This window comes from Chanodichthys erythropterus, chromosome 4, assembly GCF_024489055.1.
Source record: "Chanodichthys erythropterus isolate Z2021 chromosome 4, ASM2448905v1, whole genome shotgun sequence".
Taxonomy (NCBI): Eukaryota; Metazoa; Chordata; class Actinopteri; order Cypriniformes; family Xenocyprididae; genus Chanodichthys; species Chanodichthys erythropterus.
Window position 1 is genome coordinate 6,305,578 of NC_090224.1, and position 19,463 is coordinate 6,325,040.

Consider the following 19,463-nt stretch of genomic DNA (forward strand, 5'->3'; position numbering starts at 1 on the left):
CAAGTATTAGCCAAGTGGTCATACCAATCTTACACTCATTATTCCCAGCCTATAACATTAGCTATATTATTAGATGTGGCTATAGTCAAGAAAAAGTAGTGAGCATTTAAACAGGAGGATGAAAATCTCCTAAATGTGGGACCACCTCAAACAGCTTCTGAAGGCTTGGATGGGACCTCCATCCTTCAATTTCATTTTGAACTGTAAGCCAACAGGTATAAGAGGCTAGATTGAGAAGTTGTGTACCAGTAAAGAAACCATTTATTAGTTTTATCTACTTGCAAAAAACACCTTGCATTTGCCAAAGAACATAATGATTGGAGTATAGAAGATTGGAGCCATCTTCTGCAGTCCGACAAGTCAGTATTTAACAACCTAGCATTGGATGGTGTCAAGTTGTGGTCAAAATTATTGGCACCCTTGGTATAAGTGAAGAAAGAAGCCTGTAAAAAAAATAAAAATAAAAAAAAAAATAAAAAATCACAAAAATCGAACCTGTCATTGAAGTAAAATAATTGAAAATGTGGGGAAATTATCTTTATGAAATAGATGTTTTTCTTCAAAACACATTGGCCACAATTATTGGCACCCTTTTTCAATACTTTTTTCAACCTCCTTTTGCCAAGATAACAGCTCTGAGTCTTCTTCTATAATCCCTGATGAGTTTGGAGAACATCTGACAAGAGATCAGAGGCAGAATCTCTCCAGATCCTTCAGATTCCCAGCTCCATGTTGGTGCTTCTTCTCTTCAGTTCACTCCACTCATTTTCTTTAGTGTTCAGGTCAGGGGACTGGGATGGTCATGGCAGAAGCTTCATTTTGTGCTCAGTGACACATTTTTGTGTTGGTTTTGATGTTTGTTTGGATCATTGTCCTGATGGAAGATCCAACCATGGCCCATTATTGGATTTCTAGCAGAGGCTGTCAATTTTTTATTTTTTATCTGTTGGTATTTGATTATAACCATGAACCCATGTATCTGAACAAGATGTCCAGGACCTCCAGCACAAAAACAGGCCCACAACATTAAAGATCCAGCAGTATATTTAACCGTGGGCATGGGGATGGGGTACTTTTTATCCCTGTGTGCACCAAACCCATCTGGTGGGTTTGCTGCCAAAAACCAATTTCATCTGACCATAGAAGCCAATTGTGTTTGAAGTTCCAGTTGTGTCTGACAGCTGAATATGCTGGAGTTTGTTTATGGATGACTGAGGAGGATTTTTTTTAAAACCCTCCCGAACAACTTGTGGTGATGTAGGTGCTGTTTGATAATCTCTCAAATAATCAAATAATCTTTGCATTTCTCCAGATGTGATCCTTGGAGAGTCTTTGGCCACTCAAACTTTCCTCCTCACTTCACATTAGGATGACTTAGACACACGTCCTCTTCCAGGCAGATATGTAACATCTTTAGTTAATTGCAACTTCTCAATTATTGCCCTGATAGTGGAAATGGGGATTTTCAATGCTTTAGCTATTTTGTTACAGCCACTTTCTATTTTGTGAAGCTCAACAATCTTTTGCTGCACATCAGAACTATATTCTTCTCCTTGTGATGGATGATTAAGTGAATTTTGTTACCTCATATTTATACTCCTGAGGAACAAGAAGTCATGGCTGGACAATTTCATTTTCCTAGTCACCCTGGTGTGCTAAAAAATGTAAAAATGAATGGGAATATACTTCAGAGATATTTTACTCATAAAAAATTCTAGGGGTGCCAATAATTCTGAGCAACGTGTTTTGTATATATGTATGTTAGTAGGACGAATGGAATGTTTTAATACCAAATGCATGTGTGGCACCATTAAGCATTGCAGGGGAAACATAATGGCATTGGTGATACATGTCAGCAGGTGTTGGAAATGTCTACAAAGTTTGAAAATGAACCAAAAGATGCAAGCAATGAGAATGTTCATGCTCAGCATTTTTAAGTCTTCAAGTGACCTCCTCAGTCTTAAAGCCATTGAAAACATTTGGGAAATTATTAACCTGAATTGTGGTCATTAAGGCCACAAAAGAAGATATTTTGAAGAATGTCAGTAACCAAACAGTTGATGAGCACTGTATCATTTTTTCCTCCATACTGTGGAAGTCAGTGGGTTCCTTCAACTGTTTGGTTACCCATATTCTTCAAAATACCTTCTTTTGTGTTCAGCAGAAGAAAGGAAAACCTGCAGGTTTGGAACAACTTGAGGGTGAGTAAATGATAACAGAATTTTCATTTTTGGGTGAACTATCCCTTTAAGGCGGATTGGAAAGTAGTTAAGCATAACAAATGAGCAAAGTTGAGTGAGTCAATGCCCAGGAAAATGGCTGCTGTAATCATAAAAGAGAGAACCAACAAAATATTAATAACTGATTACATTGTATTTAACGAATGCTTATTTCCTGTGAGCTTTTTGTTTTTCTATGCCTTTTTTTGCATAATACAATAAAACCCATATTTAATTATATGCTGGAGTTCGCCTTTGTGGTCATATAATGTTGAGATTTTAATGCCTTAACCAAGTTTAGTGTATTCTTCTTCCCAATATAACACACTCTGATTGTTTAATTGAAACTGAAGTGTCATTAAAAGAAAATATTGCTTATATTGCCCAATGTTTGGACAGTCAGACTGCTAACCCGAAGGATGTGGGTTCAATTCTCAATACTGGCAGGAAATGACTGGTTAAAAGCAAATACTGTACAAATATCCCCACCGGACATCACTTTTGGCCACAGAAATAATGAAAGGACTACAAACAAGGTGTTTCAGGCAATGTTTTTTTGTTTTGTTTTGTTTGTTTGGAGTGATGAACTCCCTTTGACCTGGACTTTGTAACTTCATAGATTGCAAAATGCACACAAACAGCTACACTACACACTAAAGGGGAGAAAAAAAAAGCATAATAGGTGCCCTTTTAACTCAGTGCCAAGCTCGAGTTCTAGTCAGTTATATCTTAACCTCTTAAACCACATGCCAACGCTGGGTTAAACAGCACATCATAACAGTTTACAGTAAAGGACTTCTCCCAGTACTGAACATTTCCTCCCAAAACAGGTAAAAATAACCCAACACTCCTGAGGAGGGGCAGGGTGTGTGTCTTTCTGTCTAACACTAGACAGGGTGTGTGCATGCATCGGTGATAGTGTGGTCATAATAGACATCAACACAAAACGACTCTTTAGATGAAACGAGGACAATAAGTCATTTCAGAACTCAATAGTTTCAACTACAAAGAGCAAAACTCTTGCTATTTCTACCTCTCTCACACACACACAAAAACACAATCCTGGCAATTACTCTAACAACTGTGAACAATAACGTCAGCAAAAAACCCACTTCTGTATAAGCGCACATAGATTTATTTACGTTTTTAACTGCACTGTGGTTAATAAGGTGGACAAAGAGGCAGTACAACTCATATTAATCTGCCTATTAATTACCAACAGACAGCCACATCATCACAAACGCAAGCACTGTTCAGCAGATAGAAAAGACTATATTAATGGCACTAGATTGGCTTTAATGGTTTTTAAAACCGAAATGGTCTTAGTGTTACATTGCAGAGGTGTTGTTGAAATGTTGGGGTTTTGTAAAGGTTTATCGCTTTACAGGCTGAAAAGAGGCGGGCTTGAAGCAATTAAGCTGTAGCTTCATACTGCTCTTAAACTTATTCAGTAGCTCCTCCAAAAGTCTGAGAATAGAGAGAAACAGAAAGTGAGAGATTAGAAAAGAGCTATTAAACAAGTCATATGCACCCTCAATAAACAAAATCATCACAAAATACATCTATGCTCCAAAAAGCATTATTGTGCAAGGATCAATTCTCATTAATGGCACTTTGAAACTGTGCAGGAGCCTTATCTGCTTCCACTTATGTGCTCAATTAAGGTAAAATCTTAGTACACAATGGTCCATTTTAACAGGAGGAGGCAGATTGTTTTTCATCTGGCCTAGTCAGGCTGGTAGTTCTCATTTTTACTCACCCTTCTACCATTTTTACTGGCCTTATCACAAAATAAGCTATTTTTTCCTCTTTTGGGGTTTAGTAAGATTTTTCAGCATGGACACATTAAATTGATCAAAAATGTTCTTTTTGAGCTTTATATTCGTAAAAAAATCCTGAAAAAAAGTATTATGGTTTTCACAAAAATATTAAAAGGGTTAGTTCACCCAAAAATTAAAATTCTGTCATTTATTACTCACCCTCGTGTTGTTCCACAACCGTAAGACCTTCGTTAATCTTCGGAACTAATATTTTGGTTGAAATCCGATGGCTCTGTGAGGCCTCCATAGGGAGCAATAACATGTGAGTACAGTGGTTCAATATTAATATTATATATATATGATATATATGATATAATATTTTTGTTGCGCCAAAAAAACAAAATAACGACTTATATAGTGATGCCCGATTTCAAAACACTGCTTCATGAAGCTTTGGAGCGTTATGAATCTTTTGTGTCAAATCAGCGGTTCGGAGCACCAAAGTCATGTGATTTCAGCTGTTTGGCGGTTTGACACGCGATCCGAATCATGATTTGACACAAAAGATTCATAACGCTCCGAAGCTTCATGAAGCAGTGTTTTGAAATCGGCCATCACTATATAAGCCGTCATTTTGTTTTTTTGGTGCACCAAAAATATTCTCGGCGCTTTATAATATTAATATTGAACCACTGTACTCACATGAACTGATTTAAATATGTTTTTAGTACATAATGGATCTTGAGAGAGAAAATGTCATGCAGGCCTCACTGAGCCATCGGATTTCAACTAAAATATTTTAATTTGCTTTCCAAAGATGAACGAAGGTCTTACAGGTGTCCAACGACATGATGGTGAGTAATAAATGACATTATTTTAATTTTTGGGTGAACTAACCCTTTAAGCAGCACAACTTTTTTAACTTTGATAATAGTAAGACATTATCTTTGAGCACGAAATCAGCATAATTCCTGAATGATCATGTGTCACTGAAGACTGGAGTAATGATGCTGAAAATTCAGTTTTACAGCACAGGAGTAAATAACATTTATATTTACAGTATAACATTAAAATAGCATAATGTATAACTAAACAGTATAACGTACTTTGGATAAAATATACACATCCTTTGTGAGCATAAGACTTACAACATAAAGCAAATCTTACCAACCTCAAACTTTTGATCGATAATGTAAAAATATTTATCCGTTTAAATCAGGGTTCCTCAAATCTTGCCCTGGAGGGCCAATGTGCTGCAGAGTTTAGCTCCAACCCTGGTCAAACACACCTGAGCAAGCTAATCAAGGTCTTCAGGATCACAAGAAAATCACAGGTAGGTGAGTTTGATCAGGGTTTGAGCAAAACTCTCCTTTGAGGAACCCAAATTATATATATATATATTTGCAGTTATATCCAGTAATGTTACAACTTACATGATCATGATACAACCCATGACATGAATTCATAAACACACTTCAGCTGGAAAAGGATGGCATATGATCCAAAATATTATCAATCGGTTGCCTCCAAGTCATTCTTGCAATTTCATATTTTAACACCGCCCACTTTAAGTGCAAGTTGATCACTATGGAGAAGATCATGCTTTCCCACTAGTTCTAACAGTTTCACACTTCGAACTGATTTATTATCAGAACTTGCTCAGTGAATTGTAAGTTGCATGACATCCTATAATCTAAAATATGACTGAAGTGAACAAGGTCATTTGCACACATGTCATGACATTTAATGGGTGAGCTTGGTGCTAATTATCATCATGTCTGATGACCAGAAGTTATCATTTGTTTATTAGTGTCAAGTATACTGTAATTGTGATTTGAGTTTAAACTCACTTTTTGTCGGCTCCACTCTGTAGCTGTGGTAGTGCTTCCAATGCCTGTTTAAAACTAGTGCTGAGACAAAGAAGAGAACATCACACACTCACACTTTTTGGTTTAGACAAAATTCTGCTTTTCTGTTTCTTATTTCTCATTAGTGTAAGTTAGTTTAGCTTTTGTGTTGAGACATGAATCAACATGTTTATGTCTTACCGACTCTCTGATGTGAGGTACGGCTCAATGGCATCTAGCAGCGCAGAGATTTCTAGACGTGCCTGGAGAGAGAAATATTAATGAAAAAAATTATGGTGTGGATTTCAATACCGTAAAGGGATAGTTCACCCAAAAATGAAAATTCTGTCATCATTTACTCACCCTCAAGTTGTTCCAAACCTGTATGAATTTCTTTCTTCTGCTGAACACAAAAGAAGATATTTTGAAGAATATTGATAACCAAACAATTGATGAACCCCAATGGCTTCCATAGTATGAAAAAAAAAAAAACTGTTTGTTACTGAGGGGGTAAACAAACAATAGAAGATCCACCTCAGAAGATTCGTTCATTCTTCAAAATATCTTCTTTTCATTTGTACGTTTCTACCAACTTGAGGGCGAGTAAATGATGACGGAATTTTTTGAGAGTGTATGTGAGGTGTGAGCTGTACCTGCAGTGCACCATTTTTACTAAAGGAGGACACACACTGCATCAGACGACTCATTTCTTCTGCAACAGCCTCAATGATCTTTGATAAAACACGAGTAACCAGCTCCTTGGAAATCGTGAAAACCTGATAGAGCAAGAAACAAACAATCTTTGAGAATGTCAACTACTTTTATCAATATGTTTTAGTGCTGAATAAAAAAGGCAGGTGAAATTTCAGCTTTCCATTAATGAATTAAATAAATCTTACTGACCCCAAACTTTTGAACTGTAGTGTATATTTACATTTGACTGTGCATTCCGTCATGATGCTTTAGAATTTGGCAGGTACCTTATAAGGCAGTCCAATGTTGTGCCTACTTTTTAGAATTGAAAGTGTATCTATAAACCCTTTAAATGCTGTCTAGGTAAGTTGTTCACTAGGTTTTGGATCAGAAAATTCTCAAGGTGTAAGATGTCTAACAGGGCATCTTTTAAAGCAGAGACGAGCATCTCACCTCAGCGTGAACAGAGATGATGCTGACCAAAGCCTCCTTCAAATAGCTCCTCACACCTGAGTCAGAAACAAAAGGGAATGAGAAAAGGTAGATAAATTAGTAATGTTCTTGCTATTTAAGGTTTAAACAGACAGTAAACCACCATCCGAAATGTAGAAGGTGGAAGAAAACTGTCATCAGATTCTCTTCACAAGTATGATATGGTTTTGCTAAGTTGTTACGTCTTTCCTGCTACATTCAAGTTGCTCAGAGAACAAACTGTGTTAGGCATGGCTTCCTAATTTGCTAAAAGGCAGACATTATTCAATGAGTTCACACAGAAGTAGTACCATTTATGGCTTGCATAGATAGGCAACTGCCTGAGGCTTCTGTTTCACATTCTCAACATTTTATGAAAACAGATTTTTTCCCCCTCCTCACTGTGGTCAAGCAAAATCTTTAACATATCCCTTTTTTATTTGTATTAACGTTAATGTTTATTTACTTTCTTTGCACTGTTAAAGTAATCACTTCCTGGTTCTCTATGCATGTGACACCAACATATATTAGTCATTTAGAGTTTATTTATCTAGTAATCAAAATATTAATGCATCCTTACGAAGTATTAATTTCTTTAAAAAAAAAAAAAAAAAAAAAAAAAAAAAATCATACTGGCCCCAAACTTCTGAACATTATTGTAAGTGACAAGACATCAAATTTATTTATTACATACATTAACATGCATTAAAATTGGTTTGCGTATTTTAGAGCTAAAGATGATGATTTTCTAAATTGACTGGTAAATAAACAGGAGCAGTGGCAAAGGAAAGTTGATCAATTTGCATTGTTTTTTCTACTTATAATGTCTCAGAAGAAGCAGGAAGTGTTCTTGTAAGTACACAAATGATTCACAGAAGTAATAGTCAAGTATGCACCACACAAACCTAATCATACTAAATATACACACACAACCACGACTGAAACTGTGACACAAAAGCAATGACGGCAGACTGAAACTGCAGAATCAAGACCAGTAAAAGTGTTTGTGGATCTTTCCAGTACCATTTCGTACCATCTGCATGGTGATGGTCTTGCAACACTAAAGCAGACAACATCTTGTAGAAACATCTACAGAGTGTTATTAATATGCACATGGCACGATTCAGGTGCGTGATACCTGTAGGAGGCAGGCAGTCCTTCCAGTCAAAGTATCCGGCGTAGATGCCAGGCTCCAGCGAGCCGACAATAGGATCAGATTTTTTCTCGATGTATGTCTCAAACAGATATTCGTCCAGCTGTCTCAACGCCTCTATGCTGACCTGAAGAACATGGACATGCATTCAGTTTACTTTCACGGATCATACAAGATTCTATCCTGCAACACAGAAGTGCACGTGACCTTAAAAAAACCATTAACATCAAACACAAACACCGCTCATCACACTTCTCGCAGAATGAGTAGAGACCACTCATGCATGTCCATCATTCTGATGTGTGTTTAACTTTAGGGAAGTCCACAAAAAACCAAAATGGAAAGCACCATCACAAAAGGGGTTAAATCTCTGGGATCTTCAATAAAACACCAGAGATGGACATCTGTCCTGATAGATGAGTGACAATCTTCTCTGAGAAGTGGTCTAAATGTTGTTACACATTAATAACTAGACCATTATATAAAATACAAAAAGTCTTGTTCATGCAAATCTCCTGCTGTGATGCTAGTGTTGCTAGAATGGTTGCCAGAATGTTGCTATATGGTGCTTTTAGTGTGTTGCAAAGCAGTTGCTAAGGTGTGCTTAGAAAAAAAGGTTCAAAGGAGTGATATATATATAGAACCCTAGGGGGGTTCTTGACTCAATGACTACGTTTAAAATGTGCAGTTGTGCACCAGTAATGTGATTATTTCTCATAATCAGAGTAAGGTCTTAATCGCAGAACTCTTCACTCCAGTTTACATGCAATTTTCATTACTCTGATTATTTGCTAATAAGTATGGTTATATCACACTCAGATAGATATACAGTATGCATTTTACTGGCCATTGTTTTAAAGGTGCCATAGAACATCTTTTTAAAAGATGTAATATAAGTCTAAGGTGTCCCCTGAATGTGTCTGAAGTTTCAGCTCAAAATACCCCATAGATTTTTTTTAATTAATTTTTTTAACTGCCTATTTTGGGGCATCATTAAATATGAGCTGATTTAGGCTGCGGCCCCTTTAAATGCTCACGCTCCCCGCCCATGGAGCTCGCGCTTGCCTTTAACAGCATAAACAAAGTTCACACAGCTAATATAACCCTCAAAATGGAAAATGGATCTTTACAATGTGTTTGTCATGCAGCATGTCTAATCGCGTAAGTATGGTATTTATTTGGATGTTTACATTTGATTCTGAATGAGTTTGATAGTGCTCCGTGGCTAAAGCTAACATTACACACTGTTGGAGAGATTTATAAAGAATGAAGTTGTGTTTATGAATTATACAGACTGCAAGTGTTTAAAAAATGAAAATAACAACAGTCTTGTCTCCGTGAATACAGTAAGAAACGATGGTAACTTTAACCACATTTAACAGTACATTAGCAACATGCTAACGAAACATTTAGAAAGACAATTTACAAATATCACTAAAATCACAGACCATGTCAGTTATTATTGCTCCATCTGCCATTTTTCACTGTTATCCTTGCTTGCTAACCTAGTCTGATGATTCAGCTGTGCACAGATCCAGACGTTTATACTGGCTTCCCTTGTCTAATGCCTTGAACATGAGCCGGCATATGCAAATATTGGGGGCGTACACCCCGACTGTTACGTAACAGTCGGTGTTATGTTGAGATTCGCCTGTTCGTCGGAGGTCTTTTAAACAAATGAGATTTATATAAGAAGGAGGAAACAACCGTGTTTGAGACTCACTGTATGTCATTTCCATGTACCGAACTCTTGTTATTTAACTATGCCGAGGTAAATTCAATTTTTAATTCTAGGGCACCTTTAATGTACTCACATCAAATTCAAAATAAATGTTTATGGATGTACTGGATATTATTCGGCGCCGTGATGAACATCGAAATGTCAGTGTTGTGCCAAATTTCAACCCCCTGCCAGATTATTACCCCACCTTGTATTGGCAGATTTAGGAATAGGTGTGGGCGAGGGGTTAGGATTAGGGGTGGAGTTAAGATTAGGCAATCAGGTAGTGACTTCAACGAGGGGGGTAATAATTTTGCGGGGGCGGGGGGGTTGGGGGGTTGAAGATATGGAGCAGAGACTGCGCAGTGAATTGTGTTAACAAAGTTTAGCAATTTGGTGAAGAGAAAACTTCAGAATAATGTCTTTAATGAAGTAGTATGAACAACACATGGCATCCATGAACGTCCGAGCACATGTGCACTTTGGTCAGAGCAGAAATAATGTGATTAAGGTTTTAACATGCCTGTTTACTGCAATTAAAATCGGCATACGACACCTAGTTTAATGCGATTATGGTTACTACACTTAAGTGCTTAAATGCATTCGTTTGATCAAAGTATTGCGTTTACATGAGGTAAAGTGTAATCTGAGTATTGCCAAAATCCAATTATAATCGCATTATGAGGGTACATGTAAATGCACTCAAGGATAAAGAATGCTTTATGCCAAAAAAAGTCTTATTTAAAGGAATAGTTCACCCAAAAATGAAAATTTGATCTTTATCTGCTTACCCCCAGTGCATCCAAGATGTAGGTGACTTTTTTTCTTCAGTCGAACGCTAATTATGATTTTTAACTGCAACCGCTGCCGTATGTCAGTAATAATAATAAAAAAAAAAAAATAATAGCAGTAGATGGGAACTTCAACTATAACAGTAAGTAAAACTTGCTTAGACAAATCAAAATTAAAACATGTGGGCCTGATGACACATTAATGTCCTAAGACACGAAACGATCGGTTTGTGTGAGAAACCGAACATTATTTATATAATTTTTACCTCTAATACACCACTATGTCCAGCTTCGTTCAGCTTCCTGTTAGTGAGGTCAAAAAACGCATTGTGATGACAGAAGTGATGTCTCGCCCATATACTTCAATGAGCGCGAGACATCACTTTTCAGAGCGCGATCTGACCTCACTAGCCGGAAGTTGAACGAAGTTGGACATAGTGGTGTATTAGAGGAAACAAAATAATATAAATACTGTTCGGTTTCTCGCACAAACCGATCGTTTCGTGTCTTAGGACATCAATGTGCCGTCACGAGCCGCAGGTTTTAATTTGGATTTGTCTATGGAAGTTTTTTTGACTCTTATTGTTCAAGTTCCCAATCACTGCTATTATTTGACTGACAGACGGCAGCGGTTGCAGTTAAAAATCATAATTTGCGTTCGACTGAAGAAAAAAAGTCCTCTACATCTTGGATGCACTGGGGGTAAGCAGATAAAGATCAAATTTTCATTTTTGGGTGAACTATCCCTTTAAAGAGAAATGTCTTAAATGATTGCACTTTCATGTTTAATGGGTTATTTCATTTTTGGGATATTTCTAGTGATAAAGTATGTTTACAAGCAGTTTAATTCATAAAATGTAATCCAAATAAAACATGAATTAAAACAAAATTAATTCAAACTAAATCCATAAAATGATCCCATGTTGGGAACCCCTAAAAGGTTCTACTGTATATGTGAAGAGCCTGATAGAACCCTTTTGTATGGTTTTTAATAGGTGGTCCAACTGCGGTATTTTCAACCTTATCAGTCAGATCACCTTCTGCATTCCCATTGGTAGTCGCTGCATATTTGCATAAAGTTAAACTCTGCTAACGGTCGTCGTCAGTACGAAATCCCTTTACAGTTAGAGGTTGGTTCAAATCTTTTATCCTAATGAACAAAAGTATTAGTGATGCAGCTCGAAATAACTCTATGAGACATGATCAAAAATCAATACTTATTTCTCATCTGCATTAAGAGAAACAGGTCAGTCACTTTGTGATCACTAATAAAGCTCTCCTGCGAGTTATCAGGCTCTTCTTCAGAGATAAATCTCTCGGCAATGTGAAATGCAGATTATTCTCATCACACTAAATTTATCTACACAATCACTTTAAGCTCAACACACTCATTCACTATGAACTGCATTTACTGGAAAGGCCAACCATAACCTTTAGGGAGGGCTTTCACGCTCTCCCCTGCAGGGGCACAAAGGCCACCTCGAGTGAGTGTGTTCTAATGCTACCCTGAAAAACCCTTGAGCTTCTCCTCAATCTGTGTGAGTCATTCTCACTTCAGTAAAAGAAAACATAAACGACCAAAGTTAGAATCACACCTGTTATGGCTTAAAAAAAAAGAAAATGCCAACTGTGGACTGGAGTAAAAGGGAAAAAGGAAGTGTGCATGTGTCTTTGTACCCTGATGATCTTCTCTGCAGAGGTAAAGCCGTTCTTCTCCAGGTGCTCAGCCAGATTGAGAAACGTGTGTCTCTCCAGATACTGACAGTTACTGAGGATGATGAGGAGACGTTGCTCCTGCATGGGTCAGAACACACACAGAGCAACTGATTCAGTTACAATGAACACACACACACACATATACATATACACTATATATATATATATATATATATATATATATATATATATATATATATATATATATTATATTATATATATATATATATATATATATATATATATATATATATATATATAGAGAGAGAGAGAGAGAGAGAGAGATTTTGGGGTATTTTTCTCTCTCTCTCTCTCTCTCTCTCTCTATATATATATATAGAGAGAGAGAGAGAGAGAGAGAGAGAGAGAGAGAGATTTTGTGGTATTTTTCTCAAAAAATACAAATGCTGTACTTTTGAACTTTCTACAGTCAAAGAATCCTAAAAACACATAAACACAACATATGTACATAAAAATATTAAGCAGCACAACTTTTTCAACACTGATTTTGTGTGTGTCTGTATATGAACAAAATGCATATATATAGTAATTTAAACAATGCAGAAAGGCTGAGAGTATGTGTGAAGCTATTATAGATATGATTGGTAATATAGTGCCTTTATTTAAAAACTGGTGAACCATGAACCAGTCTGTGATAGAAAGAGAGAGTAAAATAGAGAAAGAGAGAGAGATAGAGGGGAAACCTGCAGCTCTTCCACTGCAGGCTAGGGGAAACCCCATGTGAGCAGCCGCAGCACTGAAGAGAAAGCTGCTGTTTGTCACAACACATGACTTCTGTACGTGATGCTCTAATGTTTGCTGTGTTGCAGATGGAAAGTGTGACAAAGACATCCATAACGGAACACAGGATGTTTTCTCAGGAGAAGGGTTCTTCAGAACTAATAAATAACAAGAAAACACAAAGGCCCCAAAAAGTATTTTGGAAAAAAAGCTTATCTTAAATCTTATGACAAAATAGTAAACAGAGTGGCATTTCGTTTAAATATAGAACAAACATTTTAAGCAAATGCCACATTTCAAATGACAAACAAATATATAATTCAGAATTTACAAAAAAAAAAAAAGTATTTGTGCACTTTCTGATTGTCTTATGTTAATGTGGTTGGTTTGCAAGGACAATTAAACAACTAAAAATGATGTTCACTTTGCAGATGCCACTTTGCTCTAATATTTTATATTTATGGTGAAATCATTCAGTCATTTTAAATCCTGATATAATTATCAAGAAGACTCCAAATACATTATAGGGTCACTGTAAACTATTTATGCGGATTAAACTTTTACTCAAGCACATGTTTTTGAGTAAATGTAATTAGTTACTGTACTTGAGTATCATTTTGGCTACTCTGCAGTTTTACTGAGTATCAAAGACAATTTTTACACTTTACTTGCCTACATTTTTTTGAATAAGTATATGTACTAATTGTGATGAGTAATGAAATTACACATTGGTCCTGCGTTCCATTCGGAAGGGCTCATTCCAATGCCCTAATCCCTTCAAAGGGTTTACCCTCCGGAGTGAGAGCTTCGTAGGGATGAAGGGTGTAGGGGTCTTCTGGAACGCATTTCAGCGTCATCTTAACGAGACAATCAAGGAGGCGCCTTCGTTTTTCCCCTGGTTTACTCTTTGTATTAATACGCATTCATTTACTGAAGTAACATTATAAGCTACTGCCGGTCTTTTACTTTAAATATAATGTATATTGTGTCTATGAATTTTAAACATTTGAATGGACTGATAAAGGGAGCTGTAAATTATTTTGTTGAAGTACAATGTCATTTTGACCATAATAATGTATCAAATGTTACTCGTATAAATATTACAGTAATAGTATGGAAAAATAAAATTTATAGGTAAAATCGAACTCCTAACCTCCTGTACCTATTCTGTGACGTCAAACAACTTCCCTGTGCAAAGGATCATGGGGGCCCGAAGTGTCCATCAGTTGTACCCTTCGAAATCCTTAATTCCGAAGGGCCCTTTGAAGTGGCCTGTTTTGAGCACTTCGGTTTGGAACGACCCTTCAATATGGCGGCCTTGATTGTTTTCACTCCGAAGTGCCCTTCGGAGGGTGATATATCCCGTTTGGAACGCACCGTACATTTCGCATGGCACCCATAGACAGTAAAAGAAATGGACACAGCGACCCCATTGGAACTCAATTGAGTCAAGTGAAGCCCATTTTTAGCGATTTTTAGCACTTCCGTTTTTGACGCGCAGACTCAAACTAAGCTTGATGACGTCCGCAACCTGTCTGACAGATGTAAATCTTCTAGTAGCTGTGCGTGCAAACTGCCATCGTTAATCTTGCAGAGACGGCGAGCTTGAGCGGGGAGTTCTTTGGCGTGAGTGAGCAGGAGTAAGTATTTTGATTAATTATTTTGTATATTATTTTAAAATGTAACGCCAGTACGCCATATTAAGTTAATGCATACTATTGCCTGCGAGCTTCTCCTCCTGACTGTACGGTAATTACTGTGCGACAGAGAGTCGAGTGGTTATGACGCAATCGTTAGCCTATTTTTACAAAAACTGTTTCTACGGGGCCATAATGTAACATAGAAGGTAATGGAGCCCTTTATACATTGTTGTGTATCTTTAGAAATAAATAATGGACAAATGGAGTCTTTAAACGCCTCAGATGTAAAGTTATTCACTGTCAAAGTGACGCCAAAATGAATGGGAGTCAATGGGGATGCTAACGCAAGTGAAGTTCTGCTACAAGATGGCAGCACGCGGCCGACTTCAACTTCCGGTCGACTTCCTTGGGCAATGATGGCACCTAACTTTTTCTGCAGAAGTTTATTTCAGCTACAAAAGAAGCGATATCGCCATCTAAAGGGCACAGCAAGTACTACATCTTGTGTGTTTTTCCCTTAAGCCTGGGATACACTGCACTACTTTTGGCTGTCCCAGACGAAAGATTGTCATCGTGAAACAATCGTGGCAATTTCTGTGATCATGGCTCTTAATCGGTTGTCCTATGTCATACAGTGAGAGAGGTTCAAAGACGGCTGTTTTCCTGGTCTTGCGACCAAAGATAGCTTAAGATCATTTTCTGACAGTGCCAGAAATTCAGCATGATCAATGCACAGTGTGTTTGCTGCTACGACCAACGTCTATTGACCAGCCAATGAAAATGTGACATGAAATCAACGCGACAAACTTAAAACAAGCTCTTTTCCCTTCTTTCGCTGCTTCCTTTTTTTTCAGCACACATAAAAACTACAACTGCCAAAGTGTGATTCAACATGGTCTTTTTGTTTACCACTAGCGCATGCTGATGACGTTTTATTCTTCTATATAGAAACTTGCATCGTAGCCTACGAGTCAACAGATGTCATCATCGCACAGTCTACATGCATGTCGTACCCAAGTTTAGTAGATCCATGTCGCACAATTTGATTTGTAATGATCTTGTAGGATTGCTAATATCATGCAGTGTATCCCAGGCTTTACTCACCGAAATTTGTCAACAAGGCTCATTTATGTGAATGCGAGTGCATTAGCATGTAGTTTTGAATTGCTAGAGTTTTATATTTGACTGACAAAATGAAGTGACGAATTCATGAAGCAGTGTTTTGAAATCGGCCATCACTGGATATTGTTAAAAAGTCATTATTTAGTTTTTTTGCCGCACAAAAAGTATTCTCGACACTTCATAACATTAAGGTTTAACCACTGTAATCACATGGGCGGTTTTAAATGTGTCTTTAGTAGCTTTCTGGGCATTGAAAGTGTTAATTACCTTGCTGGCAATAGAGGCCTCACTGAGCCATCGGATTTTATCAAAAATATCTTAATTTGTGTTCCAAAGATGAACGAAGGTCTTACGGGTGTGGAACGACATGAAGGTGTGAGTAAAAAAATGAAATCATTTTCATTTTTGGGTGAACTAACCCTTGAAGTACTGGTAAAATCACATACTCTAAGACTTTTACTCAAGTTGTTTTGGAATTGGTAACTTGTAATGGAGTCATTTTCACTGTAAGGTATCTGTACTTTTACTCAAGTATGGTTTTCAGGTACTCTTTACACCTCTGACATACATACAGCATTACTGAATAAGCACAAAATGAGGCATTAAATAGAGGGAGGAAGCACTTCAAGGTTATGTGAGGTCTCTGAATATCTTCAATCGATGAGGTACTGTTTCGTTTTGAAAATTTTATACACATGGCCCCATTACCAGGTTTCTCTCTCTCTCTCTCTTTCGCTCAATCTTTTCATCTATTAGGTTTGCAGCTTTCAGTAAAACTGTGACACTCTGTGGTTCTGATACTATACATGAACACAGTGTTATTTGGATTTCAGTTAGTGCCTCTGACTAATTGTTTAAAACAAGGCGACGAGCTGAACATGTCAGTGTGAGCAGTGTGAAGGAGGCTGTTATCTCCTCTAACTTCCTATTCTCCGTACTGAAATATCCTGTACATTGACATCCACCTCTGCAGTTAACTTTACCATGAATAAAATACCACAGTTTGGACCACATGCTGTGCTAATCAGTCTACACATACTGTGTTTTTTGTTTTGTTTTTTTGCCTTTTTGACAAAAGTGAAGAGGGAAGAAAAATATTTAATAACAGCTTGATGTGCTAACTGCTAGGCCATAGCTCAGACATTTTTAATGAATTTATATAAATAATGAAATTATCTGTATGTATTTTATAGCACACAGTAATCTGCATTATTACTCTGAAGAGAGAGAAAGACAAGATGGAACATGAAGAAAGGTGGAAATCAGGAGGAGAAGAGAAGAAAGTCCTTACTGGTTTTGAACTAAAGTCTTCTTTGATGCTTCCAAAAAGATCAGGTGAAGCCAACTCCACAGATAAACTGAAAGAGAAAGACTTTGATAGTCCACTTACACTGCAAGATTAAAGGGTTAGTTCACCCCAAAATTAAAATTCTGTCATTAATTTCACTCACCCTCATGACGTTCCAAACCCATACGACTTTTGTTCATATTCGGAACTCATAAAAATCATCACAAAAAAAATCATAAAAAGTCTCTTCAAAAAAATTGGACTAAACCGCTTAATTCATATGGATTAGTTTTCCGAACTCTTTATGAGCTTTTTGAAGTGTCAAAGATCAAGTTGCAAAGGCAGTCAATGGAGGGACAGAATTATGTCAGATTATTATCAAAAAGATCTTAATTTGTGTTCCAAAGATGAACAGAATGATATGAGGGTGAGTAATTAATGACAGAAATTTCATTTTGGGGTGAACTAGCAAATTATTTTCCTGAATGATCTAAGTTTTTCAAAAACACAAAAATTAAAAATGTAATTAATACAGAATGATTTGTAAACAAAATAATTTTCTCTAACATGTTTTCCATTTCTGAATTATAATTAATAAAAAATACATATTGTTTGAAAAACTGTCTGCAAAATTAAAGTCAGTGTGGCATAACCAACATACAGGACGCCATTTTAGTTGTCAAATAACAAGAAAACAGACAGGATTTTTAAGGATATGATCTTTATGACATTTATTAAAAATATATGTACACTCAAAGATTTTTTTTTTACACAACTTGGCATTTTTAGATCCATTAAAGTCCCCCTGTAGTAAATAGTTTTATATCTTAAAACTCATCTTTGATCACATTTTATTAAGATTAATAATTTGAAGATTACAAATTTTTAAAAAAATTCCAGTGAAAAAAAACTTCATGCCTTAAAATAGCTTGAATGTAACTCTACACCCTTGTTGATCTATGAATATGCTAATTATCCCCGCCTCCACTCACTCGCACAAGCTCAGAGATCCACTCGGTCAACTTACTGAGGTAAACGCTGCACCATGGTATCACTTTTTACAACATCGGACACATAACGGTACTTAATATGGTTAGCCTTTTGCTTGACTACATTAGCTAATAATGTGTTGCTATTGCTACAAAAACCATGTTCCCTTTTGAAATCTCAGAGTCAGACAGCTGCCCTCTAAAAATCAGCATCCTTACAAACGCATTGAACAACTCAGAACATCAGTGGAGAAAGGCATATAGTTCATCATAACATTGTAATATACATCATACACTTGCTATATTGCTAAAACTACATGATTTTTCATATCAACAGCAAAATATTTCATGATAACCTAGCTTCTCTTGAGACTCTCTTACTTCAGAGCAGTCATAGTTAATGATATGCTAAAGCCCACCAGCACATTGACGTGATTGGTTACAAGGTGGTTTGTGAGGTAAGCAACACCAGCTCATTTTTTCACTGCAGTTTTAAAGAGAAAATACTCAACAATGGTGTCAACTTATGAATTTGCACATTGTTTGTCTTAAAGCATATTAAAAACACCAGATAGACATATAAACAACATTAAAAACTTGATTTTCACCACAAGGGGACTTTAATTTTTGTTTTTGTTATATATATTTAAAGTGGCAATAAAACTCACTGAGAGGTGTCGATGTCTCCATCAGTCTTGATGCTGAGCTGCTCGAGACATTTAATAAAGACCTAAACCAAGTAGAGACATAAAAAATACTTTTCAATCAGCAGGAATTATATTTACAAATCCCAACAAACGACAGATACCAGCACACATTACCTTCATGATAGAAATACACTGTTCGCAAGCTTTGTCTTGAACCACATCCAGATTTAAGATCTAAAGACAAGAGAGAGACACACACACACACACACACATTGACTGATTAAACTATATAATCTGTAGTGGAAAGGCTAGGGATGAGTATTGTGTGAGGGTTTGTACATTGATCTCTCCAAGTTTACACTCCATGGGCTCCTTCAGAGACTGCAGCATCTGAACCATGCACTGCTCAAACTGGGCCGGCTGAAACACACACCGTTTATCCATAAATTATTAGAATTAAATAAACTAGAATGGAATATAATAAAAGCATAATAGATGTACCAGTGACGTAATTCCCTCATTGTCCACAACCCAGTCTTCTTTTTCTGCAAGTCTCTTTACATCTAAAAAAAAAACAAAAAAAAAACACAAATTAAGTTACATTAAATCCGTACAAAAACCTTACTTCTCCTATTCTCCCAACATTAGTGATGAGAAAGCTACTTT

The 19,463-nt window shown here is 36.7% G+C and overlaps 1 protein-coding gene across 3 annotated transcripts in view; it reads right to left on the reverse strand.

The window, feature by feature from the left end:
- Positions 1 to 2,471: 2,471 nt before the first annotated feature.
- The window catches only part of exoc2 (exocyst complex component 2), a 40,702-nt gene continuing 23,710 nt past the window's right edge, over positions 2,472 to 19,463 (reverse strand). For all 3 annotated transcript variants that reach the window (XM_067383853.1, XM_067383852.1, XM_067383854.1), the window contains exons 17-28: positions 19,299 to 19,360; positions 19,137 to 19,217; positions 18,972 to 19,031; positions 18,819 to 18,880; positions 17,165 to 17,231; positions 12,332 to 12,448; positions 8,129 to 8,270; positions 6,973 to 7,028; positions 6,480 to 6,602; positions 6,028 to 6,089; positions 5,830 to 5,889; positions 2,472 to 3,686 (exon numbers count right to left, since the gene is read on the reverse strand). In XM_067383853.1, coding sequence (XP_067239954.1) covers positions 3,593 to 3,686; positions 5,830 to 5,889; positions 6,028 to 6,089; positions 6,480 to 6,602; positions 6,973 to 7,028; positions 8,129 to 8,270; positions 12,332 to 12,448; positions 17,165 to 17,231; positions 18,819 to 18,880; positions 18,972 to 19,031; positions 19,137 to 19,217; positions 19,299 to 19,360 — 986 coding nt within the window. In that variant the 3' untranslated portion in view covers positions 2,472 to 3,592. The remainder of the gene's footprint in view (positions 3,687 to 5,829; positions 5,890 to 6,027; positions 6,090 to 6,479; positions 6,603 to 6,972; positions 7,029 to 8,128; positions 8,271 to 12,331; positions 12,449 to 17,164; positions 17,232 to 18,818; positions 18,881 to 18,971; positions 19,032 to 19,136; positions 19,218 to 19,298; positions 19,361 to 19,463) is intronic.